The sequence below is a fragment of the Nyctibius grandis genome, chromosome 26 (assembly GCF_013368605.1).
Source record: "Nyctibius grandis isolate bNycGra1 chromosome 26, bNycGra1.pri, whole genome shotgun sequence".
Classification (NCBI taxonomy): Eukaryota; Metazoa; Chordata; class Aves; order Nyctibiiformes; family Nyctibiidae; genus Nyctibius; species Nyctibius grandis.
Window position 1 is genome coordinate 2116956 of NC_090683.1, and position 19710 is coordinate 2136665.

The window sequence follows — 19710 nt, forward strand, 5'->3', positions numbered from 1 at the left end:
TTTCCTCAACGGGGGCTGACCGAGGCAGACATTTGCTGGAGCATCGGGCTGCGGGCGCTGCCGAGCCCCCTCCGGCCTCCCCACAGGCCGCTTCGGGCTCTGTCTCCTGCTGGTTTCGCTCCCTCCTCCGTTAAACTCGCTCCTTCCCGCGGTGCCTGGAGAGGGAGGCTGGCACCGTCCCTCCCCGCCGGGCTCAGAACCACGTCAAGATGTCATCAAGATGTCATCGAGGTGTCATTCTAAGGGCTATTTGTGCAAGCGATGCCTTGTCCCTCCGCGGCCTCGGGGACACGAACCCTCTCGGCTCAACGGGGGAGCAGCGACGCCCGGGGCCGGGCCTGGGCTCCCCGCTGCCGCCGGAGCTCATCCCACCCATCCCGCTGGGACTCCTCGGGGTCGTTCCTCTCCGCATCCCCTCGTGACGCTGCGGCTGTCGGGGGGATGCTCGTCGCCGGTGCCGCCCCTCGGGCCTCTCCGCTCGGCTGCTTTTCTCTGCAAGCGTGGAAATATGGACGCTGGTGGCATCGCCCCGGGGCTTCGGCCTCTCCAGCCCCCCCAGGCTCGTCAGCTCGTGCTGGGGCAGCCTCTGAGGTCAAGGGAAGATTTTCTTTCGCGGAAAACTTTTATCCCATCGAGACCCCCCGGGACACGAGCGCCGGGGCCGGCTGCCGCCTCCCGCCGCGACACGACACGGCTCTGCGCCGCTCCTGCCCTCCCAGCCAAAGCGCTTCCAACGCCAAGACCCCCCCCGCTGCCCTCCCTGTCCCTCCGTGTCCCCGCCGTACCCCGTGACACACCGCGGACCCCGGGGGGCTCTGCCCACCCCAGCCTGGACCTGCGGAGGGGCCTCGGTGGGGACCAGGACCCCGGCATGTCCCGCCCCCCCTCCGGCAGCGCCATCGCATCGCCCCTGCTTGGGGTCCTGTGTCACCTATGCAAGTACCTCTGTGTCCCCTGGGCAGGGGGACACTGGGTGTGGGTTGGGCGGTGCCCAGAGGGACCGTCCCACCGTCCCCACAGCAGTTTTGAGGGTCTTGCCCATGGGTGCAGCACCCATGGGTGCGTGGCAGCTCCCTGGGGCAGGGCTGTGTTTGGGGGTGGGGTCAGCCCTTATCCCCCTCCCCTGCAATGGTCCCCGGGAGGTGACAGGGACACCGGGACGGGCTCTGTTAAAATAAAACCTTTATTCGACTGGCGTGACACCGGGGTGTGAATCTGTGACCGTCGCCAGCGCTGGAGCCGGGGCTGGGAACGCGGCCACCGGCCAAGCCAGGGCTCAACGCCGTGGGTGCCATGTGGCACATGGTGTCAGGGTCCCCTTGGGGACCTCGTGGTGATGGCACTGTCGTTGCAGGCCAAGGTGGGGCTGGGGTTGAGCATGGCTGGCGGTGGTGGCATTCGGGGGTTGCTGTCACCCATCTCGGCCCCCCTGGGGCTGTATTGGGCTTTCGGTGGCCCAGCCACCCCGTCCTGGTTGTCACAGCATCCCTGTCCCCTCAGGGTCACAGCCAGGAAGGGCAGGAGCAGGTCACACAGGCCAGCAGATGGGGTGGCACTATGGGACACAGAGGGGGTCCCCTACCCCCTTGGGTCCCCCAACCAGCCCTGCTGTCACTGCGGCCAGGTGAGTGGTGTCCCCAGGCTGTCCCCACACAGGGAGCAGTGTCTCCAGGCTGTCCACAGGTGTCCCCATTCTGTCCCCACACCGGAGCGGTGTCCTCGGGGGTCCACAGGCATCCCCAGGCTGTCCCCACACCAGAGTGGTGTCCCCAGGTGTCCCCAGGCTGTCCCCATGCAGGATTGGTGTCTACAGGTTGTTCCCAGGTGTCCCTAGGCTGTCCCCAGGCTGTCCCCAGGCTGTCCCCACACAGGAGCAGTGTCCCCAGGCTGTCCCCAGGTGTCCCCAGGCTGTCCCCAGGCTGTCCCCAGGCTGTCCCCACACAGGAGTGGTGTCCCCAGGCTGTCCCCAGGTTGTCCCCACACAGGAGCAGTGTCCCCAGGCTGTCCCCAGGCTGTCCCCACACAGGAGCAGTGTCCCCAGGCTGTCCCCAGGCTGTCCCCACACAGGAGCAGTGTCCCCAGGCTCTCCCCAGGTGTCCCCAGGCTGTCCCCAGGCTGTCCCCACACAGGGAGCGTGGTGTCTGCGGTGCAGGAGGGTGCCCACCCCATGGAGGAGCGCGTTGTCCCCCGCACGGGGACCGGGACCGCGGGGACCTCACAGGCTCTTGCAGCGAACGTGCACGAAGAGCGTGGCGGGGGACAGGGACGCCCCGTCCTTGGAGAGCAGGTGGATGTGCCGATACCCTGGGGACAGAGACGGGAGCTCAGCGGGTGGCAGGAGGGGACCATCCCCGTCCCCGAGGGGACAGCGGGGTGGGACCCCCCCCACCTTGGCGCATGCTGGCCAGGGGCAGCGTGAACTGGCCCACGAAGTCGTTGCAGGAGGTGCTGTCGTAGTCCTCCACCACGAAGCGCACGAGGGCCACCTCGGGCACCCGCACCTCGAACCGCAGCGTCTCCTCCCAGCGCGGGTTGAAGCCTACGGGGAGGTGGGTGCTGCCGCCGCGGCCACCAGGGCCACCAGGGCCACCGGGGCCACCGGGGCCACCGGGGCCACCCGCCACCCTGGGTGCGGGGATCGGCTCGAGCCTCCAGCCCCTGCCCTGGCTCCCGGCCGTCCTGCGCTGGGGGGTGGGGGGAGTGGGGCAGACTGGGGGAGTGGGGGTGACACTGGGGCTGAGCTGGGCTATAATGAGGGAATGGGGGTCATACTGGGGCTAGACTGGGGGAAACAGGGATCATACTGGGGCCGGGCTGGGCTGTATGGGGGAAATGAGGGTCATACTGGGGCTATACTGGGGGAATAGGGATCATACTGGGGCCGGGCTGGGCTATACTGTGGGAAATGGGAATCATACTGGGGCCGGGCTGGGCTATACTGGGGGAATAGGGATCATACTGGGGCTGGGCTGGGCTATACTGGGGGAAATGGAGGGTCATACTGGGGCTGAGGCCATACTGGGGGAATTGGGGGTCATACTGGGGCTATACTGGGGGAATAGGGATCATACTGGGGTCAGGCTGGGCTATACTGGGGAAATAGGGATCATACTGGGGCTGGGCTGGGCTTGGCTATACGGGGGAAATGGGGCCATACTGGGGCTATACTGGGGGAACAGGGATCATACTGGGGCCGGGCTGGGCTATGCTGGGGGAAAACAGGATCATACTGGGACTGGGCTGGGCTATACTGGGGGAATAGGGATCATACTGGGACTGGGCTGGGCTATACTGGGGGAAATGGGGGTCATATTGAGTCTGGGCTGGGATATACTGGGATAATGGAGGTCATACTGGGGTCAGGCTGGGCTATACTGGGACAATGAGGGTGACATTGGGGCCAGGCTGGGATATACTGGGGGAATGGGGATCATACTGGTACTGTGATGGGGTATACTGGGGCAATGGGGGTCATACTGGGGCCATGATGGGATATACTGGGGGAGCAGGGGTTATACTGGGACAGTGATGGGGTATGCTGTGGGAATGGAGGTGACGCTGGGGTGGGGCTGGGCTATACTGGGGGAACGGGGATCATACTGGGGCCGGGCTGGGCTATGCTGGGGGAAAACAGGATCATACTGGGGCTGGACTGGGCTATACTAGGGGAAATGGGGATCATACTGGGGTTGGACTGGGTATACTGGAGGGCAGGAGGGAGCAACACCGGGGAGAACTGGGACATGCTGGGGCTCTGCCACTGGTGGGGATCAGGCTGTGCTGGGGACGGGGCACTGCGGGACTGGGGGGCACTGGGATGTCCTGGGCACTGGCTCAACTGGGGGCGGGGTGCAGGGGGCAGCGGGTGCCCAGGGTGTTGGGTGCCCGCGGGCTCTGCCACCCCCTGGGGACGAGGGTGCCCTGAGGTGTCCCCAGGGGGTCAGAGGGTCCCCAGAGACTGGGGTGCCCTGGGTGTCCCTGGGGACTGGGTGCCCTCGGGTGTCCCCAAGGATCAGGGTGCCCTGGGGTGACCCTGGAGATCAGGTCCCCTGGGGTGTCCTTGGGTACTGGGTGTCCTCGGGTGTCCCCAGGGGGTCAGGGTGCCCTGGGGTGGCCCTGAGCACCACGTGCCCTGAGGTGTCCCCAAGGATCAGGGTGCCCTGGGGTGCTCCAGTGGACTGGGTCCTCTCGGGTGTCCCTGGGGTCTGGGTGCCCTGGGATGTCTTCAGGGATCAGGGTGCCCTGGGGTGGCCCTGGAGATAAGGTGCCCTGAGGTCCCCCAGGGATCACGGTGCCCTGTGGTGTCCCTGGGGATCAGGGTGCCCTGGGGCGCTCCTGCAGATCAGGTCCCCTGGGGTATCCTTGAGGACTGGGTGCCCTCGGGTGTCCCCAAGGATCAGGGTGCCCTGGGGTGCCCCTGAGAACTGGGTGCCCCCGAGGACCAGGTCCACCAGGGTGTCCCTGGGGACCAGGTGCCCTGGGGTGTCCCTGGGGACTGGGTGCCCTGGGATGTCTTCAGGGATGAGGGTGCCCTGGGGTGCCCCTGGAGATAAGGTGCCCTGTGGTGTCCCTGGGGATGAGAGTGCCCTGGGGTGCCCCTGAGGATTGAGTGCCCCTGAGGACCGGGTGCCCTGAGGTGTCCCCAAGGATCAGGGTGCCCTGGGGTGCTCCTGTGGACCAGGTCCCCTGGGGTGTCCCTGGGGTCTGGGTGCCCTGGGATGTCCCCAGGGATCAGGGTGCCCTGGGGTGCCCCTGGAGATAAGGTGCCCTGAGGTGTCCCCAGGGACCACGGTGCCCTGGGGCGCCCCTGGGGATCAGGGTGCCCCGGGGTGTTCCCGGGGACCAGTGGCCAGGCCGTGGTGGCCTGGTGGGCACTCACCGTTGTTGAGCTTGTGGTGGGTCTGCTGCTTGGTGCAGTCGGCCGGGACGCCGTGGATCTCCACCCGCACGAAGGGGTCCACGATGGAGCTCCTCTTGTCCCTCCTCAGCTTGGGCAGCTGCTGCGCCGTGATCACCTGGGGACAGAGGGTGGCATGGGGCACTGCGGGGTGGCAGGCCCCCAGAGAAGGGACGTGGGTGGCGCATGGCTGGGTGTGGGGACGGGGTTGCGGCCCCCAGGAGAAGGGACATGGGTGGTTCCCAAACAAATGTGAGGAGAGGGTCGGTGTCCCCAGAAGAAAAGAGGTTCGTGGCACCTGGGTGGGTGTGGGGTTGGTGGCAACCAGGAGAAGGTGTGCAAGTGGCTCCTGGCCACTCCTGGCTGGACATGGCATTGGTGTCACCCAGAATGGTTGTAGGTGGCACCTGGTTGGGCGTGGGGTTGACACCACCCAGAATGGATGTGGGTGGTGCCTGGCTGGACATGGAGTTGGCATCACCCAGAAGGGACATGGGTGGCACCTGGTTGGGTATGGGGTTGGTGTCACCCAAAAGGGACGTGGGTGGCACCTGGCTGTACATGGAGCTGATGTCACCCAGAAGCGACGTGGGTGGCACCTGGTTGGGTATGGGGTTGGTGTCACCCTAAAGGGACGTGGGTGGCACCTGGCTGTACATGGAGCTGATGTCACCCAGAAGGGACGTGGGTGGCACCTGGTTGGGTATGGGGTTGGTGTCACCTGGGAAAAGCGATGCAGGTGGCACCTGGCCAGGCATGGGAATGTCACGGGTATCACCCAGCAGGGACATGGGGTGGCACCCACCCGGGGTCAGGGTCGGGGGGAGTGGGGTGCCCTCACCCTGACGTGCAGCGCCAGGCGGTGGGACCCGTCTCCAGGGGGGCTGCGCAGGCAGGGGGGCTTCAGCACGTAGCCACAGCACCCATTGCCCAGGAACCGCCCGGCGTTCAGGTCCATCTCGTAACCCGGCGTCTGGAAGTTGAGGGCCACTGTGGGGACAACGGGGACGGGGTGTCAGGGTGGGTGACAGCTCCGGTGTCAGGTCATGGAGTGTCCCTTGGGGACCGTGGGGTCTCACCCAGCTGGCAGCCGGCGTTCCACATCTCCTGGGGGTTGTAGTTGGAGGAGGTCATCTTCAGCCCCAACGGGTAGACGCGGCTGAGCTGCCGGGTGTTGTACTGGACCAGCGCCGGGCCTGGAGCGGGGGGACACGGCTGAGAGGGGCCGCTGCACCCATGGGTGCTGGTGTAGGGCCCTGGCAGTGGGTGACGGTGTCCTGCCCCCACCCCTGTGCCTGAGGACATGGATGTAGCATGCCCGGTTGGGTGGACCCAGAGCCCGAAACGTGACCCAGAGCCTGAAACTGGACCCTGGGGTTCAGACGCCAACCCTGGACCTTGACCTTGGGCCCCTGACCCCAGTCCCTGACCCCAGACCTCAGGCCCTGAACCCTGACCCAGATCTTAATCTCAGGCCTGGACCCCAGACCCCAACCCTGATCCCAGACCTTGACCCTGGACACTGACTCAGATCTTAATCTCAGGCCTGGACCCTAACCCCAGACCCTGACCCTAGACCCTGGACCCTGAACCCAAACCCCAGACCTTGACCCCAGACCTGACCTTGAACCCAGACGCCACATCCCAAACCCTGACCTGCATCCCAGTGAGGTCAGGAGCATGGAGCCACCCTGTCCCCATCCCTGTCCCCATCCCATCACCCTCACCCGCCTCCTTGATGAGCTTCCGAGCCTTCCTCTCGCTGAAGGAGGACATCTCACAGGGCCGGGGGTAGCGCAGGGCATGGTCCAGGCCAGGGAAGGGGACAGCCTGGCAGTACACCACCACGTCTGACAGCTCCGGGGCCACCTGTGATGCGTCCTTGGCCTGCGAGAGCCACCGTGGTGTCAGGGCCACCCCAACTCTGGTGGTCACCTGCCTGCCTGAGGGTCTACAGACCCCCTACCCTGCTGGTGCTGAGCGCTGAGGCCCCTGAGGCCATGGAGACCCCAAAGCAATGGAGAACCTGAGGCAATGGAGACCCCAAAGTGATGGAGACCCTGGAGTGATGGACAACCCAAGATGATGGAGAACTTGAGGTGACAGAGACCTCAAGTTGATGGAGACCCTGAGGTGATGGAGAACTGAGGCAATGGAGAACACTCCCTCAAGGCCGAGATCTGGAGGGGTCACCCTGGAGGTGATGGAGACCCCAAAGTGATGGAGACCCAAGATCATGGAGTTTCCAAGGCAATGGAGACCCTGAGGTCATGGAGACCCCAGAAATGGAGCACCTAGCCCAAGGAAGGGAAGAGGGGAGGAGGGAGGCACAGCCGAGGAGTCCCCAAGCTCAGTCCCCTCTGCTGGGCAGTGACAGCCACTCACCGCCCCCACGGTACCCGACCCCTCAGCCCACCCAACTCCATCACATGACCCACCTGCAGAGGTTTGATCTCCTGCAGCGACTGCAGCGACTGGAAGAGGAGAGAGCAGGACCGTGTTGGTGGATGCTGGGATGCAGTGGTCCCCTGGCACCACCGGGATGCCATGGTCCTCCAGCACCACCAGGACACCATGGTCCTCCAGGACCACCAGGGTGCCGTGGTCCCCCAGTACCACCAGGATTCTGTGGTCCCCCAACACCAGTGGGATGCCATGGTCCCCCAGCACAATCAGGATGCCATCACCCCCCAACACCACCAGGACACCACGGTCCTCCAGCACCACCAGGATGCCATGGTCCCCTGGCACCATAGCCCTGGGAGAGACCCTTACCCGCCGGTTGCTTCTCTCCTGCAGCTTCTCCTCCTCTTCCTCTTCCTCCTCTTCCTCTTCCTCCTCCTCGGGGTCCGGAGGGGAGGTGACACCCCGGGGCTCATGCCATGGCTCTGGCAGCTTCTTGCCCTTCACCAGGACCTTCCCCTTCAGCTGCTGCGGGAGGAAGGGCCGAGCTCAGGGGTCGGAGGGGACATGGGGACACTGTGGTGGGTGGGCGGGTGGCCTTACCTCCGGGGATGGGAGGTCATGGAGGTCATGCCCCTCCAGCGGCTGCATCAGCAGCATGTCCCCCAGGATGGCCTTCATGTGCCGGGCCATGGTGGCCTGCTGCTCCAGCCCACAGTGGTTCTCCAGGGAGAGGATGACAGGGTAGGGGGATTGCTGAGGACGGGGAGGGGCAGTGCTCAGCACCCCAGCACTCAGCACCCAGCACCCGTCCCAGGGCTGCTGGCACCTGGCTGACCTTGAAGGCGTAGTCACGGATGCTCTCGATGACATCACGGAAGAGGATTTTGGAGGTGAGCGTGTGGCCGTGGTAGACGATGGGTTCCCCATCGGAGCCCTCCCAGCAATCCAGCTCCACGCAACGGCATCCCGCCATCAGCGCCCTGCCACCGCACCGTCACCGGGTGAGTCCCCGCGCCACCCCGGCACCCTCAAACCATGGGACCATCCGGGCGTGGAGCATCTGACCAGGGGCACCCACCTGACGTAGGCTTCGGTGCTGCTGGTGCCACCGATCTGGTTGCGGGTCAGGTAGGTGTTATGGGAGGAGGAGATGAAGTAGTGGCACAGGGGCTGGCTCATGTCCTGGTGCACCTTGGTGTGCTCCTGGTTGAGGATGTCACCGGCGGCCGAGAGGAGGTACATCATGAAGCCATCCAGCATCATCAGGTCCTGCTGCCTGGCTGTGGGACACAGCAGAGGAATGTCACAGAGACCTGGCACGCTGCTGGTAGGGTGGCACCCTGGGGACTGTCCCCACCTGGATGTCCCCTGTCTCCCAGCAGTGCCATGTTGACCCCAGACCTGGCACTGCAGCACCCAGGGGACATGCAAGTCCCCTTGAGTGTCCATCTCCATCCTGATATTCCCCATCCTGCTAGTGCCACGTTCACCCTGGACCTGGCATGGTGGCACCCATGAGATGTGGAGGTTTCCTGTCCCCATGCTGACGTCCTCTGTTCTCATAGTGCCATGTTGACCCCAGACCTGGCACTGTGGCACCCAGGGGATGTGGAGGTCCCCTTGGTGTCCCATCTCCACCCTGATGTCCCCTGTCCTACTAGTGCCATGTCTACCCTGGGGTTGCTGCTGTGATACCCAAGGGACATGGAGGTCCTCCATCCCCACCGTGATGTCCCTTGTCCTTCTAGTGCCATGTTCACCCTGGGTCTGCCATTGTGGGACCCAAGGGACATGGAGGTCCCCTGACAGTGTCACATTCATGCTAGGGCTGGCACTGCATCACCCAGGAGACATGGAGGTCCACCTGCTTTCCCTCCCCACACTCATGTCCCCTGTCCCCACAGTGCCACATCCACCAGGGACCACCAAGGCCATGTGTTGGACTGCTGACACCCGGTGCCAGCCCAGGGAAGGGACATGGGGACATTCACCCAAGCCTCGGAGGACCCTATACCATCTTGGGGGGTGACACCACCAAGCAGACCCCCATCCCCACACCATCCATGACCTCCCTTATCTCCAATAGTGCCCATCCCACCACCCCACCACCACCCATGAACCGAGCTGGCCGCCCTCAGCCCTACCCTTCTCGTTGAGCTCGTAGGTGCGGATGACCGCGCGGGCCTGGCGCAGGCTGGCGTCCTCGCCCTGGTCCCGTAGGAAATCCCGCAGCTCCTCGGCCGACAGGACATGGTCCTCGCCCGAGTAATGCCCGAAAAGCTCCTCCAGCTCCGGCCGCCGCAGCAGCCGCCGGCAAAACTCCTCCAGCTCCCGGCCCTCCAGCCGCTCATCATCAGAGTGGTCACAGTCCTGATGGGACCACAGCTCAACCTTGGGGACCATCCCCTGCCCACGGGGAGGGGGCTCAGCCACATCCTGCCTCACCCTGCCTGTCCCTTGGGGTTGGCAGCATCTGTGATGAGTTTGGGGATGGGTTGTGCCTAGGGGAGTGCAGGGACATGTCCCCTCTGTCTCCCCACCCATAGCCCTCTGATGCTCCAGTCTGGGATGGAGCAGAGCAGAGCACCGTGCCTCAGTTTCCCCAGGTGGAAAGGGACCTTGGGAGACGCCCATGGGGACAACACTCCATGGTGGGGGAATGTCACACCTTGGGGACCCACAGAGCAGTGGAGGAGACAGCTCACCCCACCCCATCATGAGCTTATGATGGGACCCAACCATTGGTGGTGGACCCAACTGTTGGTGGTGGTGAGTGGGTTTGGGTGCAATGAGTTTGACAGCTCTCTGTGCTTGAGAAGGCAGAGAAGGAGCCAGCATTCCCTCCCAGGGACAGCAACGGGGGACAGCAGGTGACAGGGCACAGCATGGGTACCTTGAAGAGCTTGTAGGCGTAGACATCATCCATGTCGATGTTGATCATCTTCAGCATGTTCTTCACCTCCCGGAAGGACATCCTGTTGTCCTTGTTCCTGTCTGCTCGCTGCAGGACACCATGGATCCAGCTATGCCAGGGTAAGGAAACCACCCGTTGCCACCTCCATGGCTGTCCCCAACCCGTACCCCAAGCCCCCATAGCACCGACAAAGGATATTGGTCAAGCTTCTCCGGTTGACTCATGGCTTGCAGCCGCCCCATCAGCTTGGTGAGCCCTTGCACCCAATGGCGGGCGTCCTCCTCGCCCCGGGCGGCCAGGTCGAGGTTCTTGCGCTTGCCCTTGAAGACGAGGGTGAAGCAGTGCCGCTCGGGGAAGGCGGCGCCGTACTTGCGGAGACCCTCCGACTGGTGGCCCTCGCGCACGCCCTCGAGGTGCATCACCGAGACTGCGGGGACACGCGCTGTGATGGGGCCACCCCGGGGATGGAGGTGGCCCCTCGGCGTTTCCCCCACCCATGAGGGTCCTGCAAGACATCCTGGCTTGGATGGACACCCAGGCCACCCTACGTGTTCCCAGGGGCACCCCAGGGGACCGGCGCTCGGCTCCTATTGATGCCGCAGCCGGGTTTAATCCCCTAATCCCAGGCGAGACAGGAGCCGTGGCCGCTGTCCCCTGCGGGGACGGGGACAGGGACGCCAGCGGGGGATGGAGCTGTCTCGCAGTGGTGGCAGCTCCAGGCACCCGTCCCAGATGAGAGAGTGGAAAGAGATGGGTGACGGTGGGGAGCTGGGATGGAGACGGGACCTCATGGTGGTCCCAAGGGGGCTGTGGAAGGGTGTGGGCTCTGGGGGCTCGGCCTGGAGTGCACTGGGGTGCACTGGGATGTAATGGGATGTACTGGGTGTGCTGGGAAGCACTGGGAGGCACTGGGTGCAGTGAGTGGGGTCTGGGTCCTGGGTGGGGGTCTGTGTTCTGGGCTGGGGTCCACATCTTGGGTCAGGGTTTGGGTCCCAGGCTGCGGGTGTGGGTCCCAGATTGGGATCTGGGTCCTGGGCAGGTGTCTGGGTCCTGGGTGGGGGCCCAGGTCCCAGGTTGGGGTCCAGGTGGGGGTCTGGGTCCAGGATGGGGGTCTGGGACCCAGATGGGGGTCGGGGTTCTGGGTGGGGTTCCAGGTCATGGGTGGGCGTCTGGGTCCTGGGCTGGGTCTGTGTCCTGGATTGGGGTCTGGGTCTCAGGTGGGGGTCCAGGTCCTGGGGCAGGGTCTGGGCCCCAGATGGGGGGGGGCCTGGGTGGGGGTCTGGGTCTTGGGTTGGGGTCTGCGTTCTGGGGGGGTCTGGGTCCCAGGTTGTGGGCTAGGTCCCAGATGGGGGTCTGGGTGGGGGTCTAGGTCCCGGGTCTGGGTCCTGGCTCATGCCCAGGTCCCCACGGGTGGGTTTGGGGCACTGCCCAGGTCCCGACCCCTTCCTGCAGCTCGAGGCTGTGCAGGACGTGGTCCAGGGTCCCCAAGCCCCCAGGGGACGGTCCCCAAGCCCCCAGGGGACATTCCCAGTGGTGGCACTCACAGCTCTGCTGGGAGGGGGCGCGCCTGAAGCCCCCCTCGAAGCAGACGGTCGCCCCGTCCTCTTGCAGGCGGAAGAGCCGCTCCCTGGGGCGCCCCCGGGACTTGATCTTCTGGAGCAGGGAACCCCGCAGCATCCGCTGGATGTCCTCGTCCTCTGTCAGGCCTGCGGGGGACCAGCCCGTGGGCATCCTGAGGGGCTACGGGGGGTACTGGGGGGCACTGGGAGGTTGTACTAGGGATACTGGGTGGGAGCTGGGGTGGGGCTGGGTGCACATCTGTATGCACACCTGCATGTGTACAGACCACACATCCCATGGGATGGGATGGGATGGCATGGGACAGACAGGACAGGATGGGACAGATGGGACAGGACAGGCATGATGAGATGGGAAAGGATGGGATGGGACAGAATGGTACAGCACGGCATGGGACAGGATGGAGGGATGGGATGGGATGGAGAGGAGAAGGTGATGGGATGGGATGAGATGGGACATATATGACAGGTTGTGACAGAACAAACAGGACACGATGGGACAAGATGGGACAGGTAGGATGGGACAGGACAGGGTGGGGCAGAGGGGACAGAGTTGGGCAGAACAAACATGACAGGATGGGACAGGACTCGATGGGATGGCACCAGATGGGATATCAGGGGATGGGACAGGACAGGGAAGAGAGGGCAGGGTGGGACATGATGGGACAGATGGCATGGGACAGAGCAGACAGGACAGGATGGGATGGGATGGGACGGGATGGGATGGGATGGGATGGGACAGATGGGATGGGACAGGACAGACAGGATGGGACGGGATGGGACAGAGGTGATGGGACAGGGCAGACAGGACAGGAGAGGACAGGACAGGATGAGATGGGATGAGACGGAACGGGATGGGGTGGGATGGGGACAGAGAGAACAAGCCACTGCCAAGAGGCCCCTCTGGGACACGGCGCGGCCAGCCGGGGGACAGGGCACACCAGCGCGGTGGCAGAGCCCGGCTCACGCGGCGCAGCCCCGCTGCCAAATCCCAGCAAAGCCGCCCAAGCCCCGCGTGGGGAGCACGGGGATTGTGCCAGCGGAGGTCAGGCCGGTCACACCGGGGTGGCCTCGGGGGACGCGCGGGCCCACGCCCGGGTGCGCGGCGGGGCCGGGGCTTTTCCGTCTATTCTCCCAGGAGCTGTTGTTTCCTCCCGGGTTTGTTTTGGACACCGATCCATGGCACAGCCCCAGCGCCGTGTCACCGCTCCGGCTTGTTTGGGGCTGGGCAGGGACATCCCGAGCCGGCCACAGCCTGGGGGATGCGGCCACCACCGGCCACCACCTCCTGCGTGGTCACGTCGTGCCCATGGTGCGGGGCTGAGGGCACCGTGGGAGGGCAGGTGTGGACACGGGGATGCCCAAGCGCATGGATATGTGGGTGCTTGGGTACGGGCACACGGATGGACACGGGGATTGTCGGACACGCAGGCACACGGGTCACGGGTGCACAAGGGTATGGATGGGGGGGGACACGGGTGTGTGGACGTGGGTGCATGGACACGTGGATGCATGGAGACATGGATGCATGGAGACTTGGATTCACAGACACATGGATGCACGGACATACGGATGCATGGACACACAGAGGCGTAGGCACATGGATGCACTGACATATGGATGCGCTGACACATGGATGCATGGGACACACAGATGCGTGGACAGGTGGAGGCATGGGCACATGGATGCACAGACATGGATGTACGGACATATGGATGCACTGACACACATGGATGCAAGGACACATGGACACACAGGCACATGGATGCATGGACATAGGGATGCAAGGACAGACGGATGCGTGGACAGACGGATGCACTGATGCACAGACACACGGACGCAGGGATATACAGGTGCAGGGATGTATGGATACACGGATGCATGGACACAGAGATGCGGGGATAGGTGATGCACGGACACATAGACACACCCAGACGTATGGGTGCACAAGCCTATGGGTGCACAGACCCCTAGGTGCACGGACACGGGGGACGCACGGACACGTGGAGCTGCAGCGGCCACACGGACACGCAGAGCTGTGCCTCTGCCTGTGCCTCTGCCCCGAGCGGCTGCGGGGTCAGCTGTGGGCAGCATCGCTGTGTGGGGAAACTGAGGCAGGGGAGCAGGTGGAGGTCCCAAGGAGCTGGAGCTGAGCCTTGGGGACAATAAATACCCCAAGCGGGAGGGTCCTGTCACCTGTGATGGGGACAAACCCGGACCCTGCTGCCCCCCAACATCTGGGGAGACACAGAGCTATCCTGGGGCTACCTTGGGGACCCCTCCCTGCCATGAGGACCCCCCCAGCCATGGGGACCCCTCCCAGCCATGGGGACCCCCTTTACCTCAGGGACACTCCCTGCCGTGGGGACCCTCCCGGCAGTGGGGACCTCACCCAGCCGTGGGGACAATATTCTGCACGGGGACCCTGGCTGTCCTGGGGACCCCTCCCTGCCATGGGGACCCCACTCACCTCAGGGACCCTTCCCCGCCATGGGGGTCCCCACCCACTTCGGGGACTCCCCAGTCACGGAGATCCCTCCCGGGCCCCCCTCCGGGCACAGCCCCCGGGGCTTTCTGCTCTGTCACCCCCCTGCCTGCACCCTCGGGTCCCCCGTGTCGTGTCCCCCCCGCCCCGGTGGGACCGGCGCCGGGACTCACCCATTTTCCTCAAGGCTCTGCCGGGGCGGCGGGGGCCACCGGAGCCGTCCGAGGGGGAACGGGGCTGCTCGGGGGCCGGACGAGCCTTCCTGCCGCAGATCATGGTGCGGGGCCGGTGCTCCCGGTGCCCCCCGGTATCCCCGGTACTTCTGATGCTCCCAGTCCTCTCAGTGTCCCCGATACCTCCGGTACCTCCGGTATCCCCGGTATTTCTGGTGCTCCCAGTGCTCCCGGTGCCCCCGGTACTTCTGGTGTTCCCGTTACCCCCGGTGCTCCCAGTGCCCCAGGTATTTCTGGTGCTCCCGGTGCCCCCGGTAATTCTGGTGGCTCCCGGTGCCCCCGGTGCCCCCGGTGCCCCCGGTGCCCTCGGTACCCCCGGCCGGTGTAACCGGGCTGGGCGGTGGCGGCGGATGGGGTTGGGCTGGGATTGGGGTTGGGCGGCTCCGCCGGGACCGGGGCCGGGCGCGGGGAGGTACCGGGAGGAGCCACAGTTCAGCCCGGGCGATGTTAACTGTTTGTGCCGGCCCGGGCCGAGCGGTGCTGACCGGGGCCAGGCTGTACCGGGACAGGGCTGTACCGGGGCAGGGCTGTACCGGGATGGGGCTGTACGGGGATGGGGCTGTACCGGGATGGGGCTGTACCGGGACGGGGCTGTACCGGGGCCGGGCTGTACCGGGATGGTGCTGTACCGGGACGGGGCTGTACCGGGGCCGGGCTGTACCGGGATGGGGCTGTACCGGGACGGGGCTGTACCGGGACGGGGCTGTACCGGAGTCCGGTGTGCACCGGGGCGGGTCTGTACCACCCCTCTGCCACCACCCCTGGGGACCCACTTCTGCCGTGCCCGCTCTGTCCTCAGCCCGGTGCCACCCGCAGGCAGCCGGTGTGACCCCCCGCCCAGGTCACACGTGCACGTGTGTGTGTGCAGGCACATATACGTGTGTGCGTGTGTGTATGCAGCCATGTACACATGTGTGCATGCGTGTATGTGCGTGCAGACACACACGAGTGTGTGCGCATGAGCGCACACCCATGTACGCATGTGTGCATGCATGTATGTGTGTGTAAACACACGACTGTGCAAGTGTATGACCAGCCATGTACACGTGTGTGCATGAGTGTATGTGCGTGCAGGCACACACGTATGTGTGCAGCTATGTACACCTATGCGTGTGCAAGTGTGTGCACGTGTGTGCACAGCCATGTACGCATGTGTGCGTGCATGTATGTACGTGCGGACACACATGAGTGCATGCACATGTGTGCGCAGTCGTGTGCACGCATGTGCATGCATGGGCACACACTGCTGCACGCACACGTCCATGCAGCCCTACACCCGCCTGTGCAGCTGTACCTGCGCCCGTGCCCGTGCACGCGTGTGTGTGAATCCTCTGTGGGGACGGGGACGTCACCCCCGGGCTGGCGGGGCCGTGGGGACCGGGAGCCACAGCACAGGGAGAGGAAACCGCGAGGGCAGGCGGTGACTTCCTCGGGGACCGGGCGGCACCGGCGCTGCCAACGGCTGCGGGGGCCTGGGGGGGACAGCTGGGCACCGGGGGGGGACAGCTGGGCACGGGGGGGGTGGCAGGGCGGGCTGGGGGACACGGCTGGGCACCCTGGGGGACACCTGGGCATCCTGGGTTATACCTGAGTATCCTGGGGCATCATCTGGACACCCTGAGGCAACATCTGGGCATCCTGGGAGGTCTGTGGTTACCCCAGAGCAACATCTGTACATGCAGGGCAACATCTGGATACAATAGGGCAACATCTGGGCATCCTGCATGGTAGCTGAGTATCCTGGAGTAAGCTCTAGGCATCCTAGAGCAACATCTGGGCATCCCAGGTGATACCTGAGTATCCTGGGGTAACACCTGGACACCCCGAGGCAACATCTGGCTATCCTGGGACATCTCTGGTTATCCCGGAGCAACATCTGTACATGCAGGGCAACATCTGGATACACTAGAGCAACATCTGGGCATCCTGGATGGTAGCTGAGTATCCTGGAGTAACCTCTAGGCATCCTAGGGCAACATCTGGATACACTAGAGCAACATCTGGGCATCCTGGATGGTAGCTGAGTATCCTGGAGTAACCTCTAGGCATCCTAGGGCAACATCTGGGCATCCCAGGTGATACGTGAGTATCCTAAGGTAACATCTGGACACCCCGAGGCAACATCTGGGGATCATGGGTGATCTCTGGTCATCCTGGAGGAATATCTGGGCAGCCTGTGGCAAAATCTGGGCATGCTGGGGGACCTCTGGCTTGCCCGGAGCAACATCTGTACATGCAAAGCAACATCTGGATCCCTAGGGCAACACCTGGCATCCTGGATCATCCCTGCTCATCCTGGAGCAACATCTGGGCAACCTGGGGGCAGCATCTGGGCATCCTGGGTGATATCTGCGTGTCTTGGGCAACATCTGGACCCTCTGGGGCAATATCAGGGCACCCTGGGTGATATATGACTATCCTGAGCAACATCTGGATGCTCGGAACAACATCTGGGCATCCTTGGGGCAATCTCTGGTTATCCTGGAGCAACATCTGGGCAGCCTGGGCAACACCTGGGCAGCCTGGGGCAATACTTAGGTGCTGCAGTTCAAGACCCAGGTGACCCACACAACATCTGGACAGCTGGGGCCACAGCTGGACAGCCCTTTAGCTGTGTTTGGGGGGGGACTACAGGTGTCCCTGAGGCTTTTGGGGATGTGGGGACGTGGGGACTTTTCCCAGGGCAGTGCTGGGCTGTTTGGGTCAAGGCTTTGACCACTCCAGGAGCTGCAAAATAAAATATATTGAATTTATTTATTAAAAAGAAAAAAAAACAACACAGAAACTCTCAGGAAAAGCAGCCGCAGCCACCCCAAAAATGCCCCCGCACCCCCAAACCCCAGCTCTGCCCCAGCCCTCTTCCTCCCACGGGAGTTACATCACCGGGAATTCAGCGCCGGACGCACCGACCCAGCGAAACGACCGGGATAAACACCTCCAGCTCCAAAATCCTCAGCAAAAAAAAATCAAATCCCTCTTGCCAGCTCCCCCCTCCCTTTCTTAGGGCGTTGCTATTTTCAACCGCCCCGCGAGCGATCTGGAAGGAGCCCCACGGAAAAGCAGCCACTGGCATTCCCGACCGCTTATGGCACAGCACGTGTCCTCGTGACTCACCGCCGGGACTCGGGGCGCCGGGTATTTTTTTTTGGGGCCAGGCCAAGGGCAGCGAGGCCCCGTGGCGTCAACCCCGGAGCTGAAATCCTGAGTCAGAGCTTAGACATGGCCGGAGGTTTAAAAAGCTTTGCTGATTGTTGTTGGGTTTTTGTGGGGGTTTTGAATTTCTAGAGGGAATTTTTCCTCTCAGGGGGATGTGGGGGGGGAATTAGGGGGTGTCGGGGTTCCCCACAACTTGGATTTGGGGATTTGGGGGTTGGGTTGAGGGAAATTCCCTCCCAGAGTAGGAAAATGGGAGCGTGGGGATCTGTGGGGCTGTTGGAAGGTGCTGTGCACCCCAGCACCCAGCCCAGGGCCAGGGCCAGGCAGCCCCCAGGGAACCCCAAATGTCCCACATCCCCAGGGCACCTTCTCACTCCGGGTCACCCATGTCCCCACAGCACCCAAATCCCCACAACACCCATATCCCCACATCACCCATGTCCCCATATCACCCATATCCCCACAGCACCCATGTCCACACAGCACCCGTGTCCCCACAGCACCCGTGTCCCCACAGCACCCATGTCCCCACAGCACCCATATCCCCACATCACCCAAGTCCCCACATCACCCATGTCACCACATCACCCATATCCCCACAGCACCCGTGTCCCTACAACACCCATGTCCCCACAGCACCCTTATCTCCACAGCACCCATGTCCCCACATCACCCATGTCACATCACCCATATCCCCACAGCACCCGTGTCCCCACAGCACCCGTGTCACCACATCACCCATATCCCCACAGCACCCATGTCCCCATAGCACCCAAGTCCCCACATCACCCATGTCACATCACCCAAGTCCCCACATCACCCATGTCCCCACAGCACCCATATCCCCACAGCACCCGTGTCCCCACAGCACCCATGTCCCCACAGCACCCATATCCCCACATCACCCAAGTCCCCACATCACCCATGTCACCACATCACCCATATCCCCACAGCACCCGTGTCCCTACAACACCCATGTCCCCACAGCACCCTTATCTCCACAGCACCCATGTCCCCACATCACCCATGTCACATCACCCATATCCCCACAGCACCCGTGTCCCCACAGCACCCGTGTCACCACATCACCCATATCCCCACAGCACCCATGTCCCCATAGCACCCAAGTCCCCACATCACCCATGTCACATCACCCAAGTCCCCACATCACCCATGTCCCCACAGCACCCATATCCCCACAGCACCCGTGTCCCCACAGCACCCATGTCCCCACGGCACCCTGCCTTCAAGGAAAGCCCTCGGCGCAGAGGGTGAAGGAGCTTCAGCTCAGGGACCCCAAATTCTGCCCCTTCCTTACCGCCATAATTATTCAAATTTGGTAATAATTAACAGTAATCAATTGCTCTGCTACACCCAGCTGTCCCCTGCCCCGTACAATGGGACTGTGGCCCTGCCCAGTGTCCCAGTGCAATGTCCCAGTATCCCAGTGCCTGGCCCCAGTGCATTCCCCGTGACTCTCAGTACGGGGCCCCAGCGCATTGTCCCCACGCCTGGTGCATTGTCCTAGTGCGTTGCCCTGGTGTCCCAGTGCACGGCCCAAGTGTCCCAGTGCACGTCCCAGTATCCTGGATGATTGTCCCAGTGCCCCAGGGCACAGCCCTGCTGTCCCACTGTGTCACCCCACAGCACTGCTGTGCTGCCCAGGGCACTGCCCTGCTGCACAGCCCGGGTGGGCCAGCGCAACGTCCCAGTCTGCTGTCCCAGTGCACTGTGTCCCCGTGTGTCACCCTGTGTCCCCGTGTGTCACCCCATGCCCTGGTGCCTGGCCCCGGAGCACTGCGGCACTGTGTCGGTGCATCGCACCAGAGCGCTGTCCCGGTGCGCTGTGTCTGTGCTCTGTCCTCGTGCGCCGGAGCACTGTCCCATCGCAGGGTCCCATTGCACTGCCCCAGAGCACTGCCCAGTGCACGGGGTCACTCTCCTGGTGCACTGGTGCTCTGTCTCTGTCCCGGTGCCCGCTCCCTTGCACTGTCCCACCGTACTGCCCCGTTGCGCTGTCCCCGTGCACAGACTCGCTGTCC

The 19710-nt window shown here is 63.8% G+C and overlaps 1 protein-coding gene across 1 annotated transcript; it reads right to left on the reverse strand.

The window, feature by feature from the left end:
- Positions 1–1170: 1170 nt before the first annotated feature.
- On the reverse strand, positions 1171–14566 carry PLCD3 (phospholipase C delta 3). Its single transcript, XM_068418965.1, has 16 exons — positions 14453–14566; positions 11762–11923; positions 10416–10644; positions 10197–10326; positions 9448–9673; positions 8382–8583; positions 8139–8283; positions 7904–8056; positions 7673–7828; positions 7336–7371; positions 6625–6784; positions 5977–6093; positions 5739–5887; positions 4880–5015; positions 2390–2539; positions 1171–2304 (listed from the first exon to the last, which is right to left on the reverse strand). The coding sequence occupies exons 1-16, from the start codon at positions 14553–14555 to the stop codon at positions 2216–2218; spliced, it is 2343 nt and encodes a 780-aa protein (XP_068275066.1). The 5' UTR covers positions 14556–14566; the 3' UTR covers positions 1171–2215.
- Between the last annotated feature and the right edge of the window lie 5144 nt (positions 14567–19710).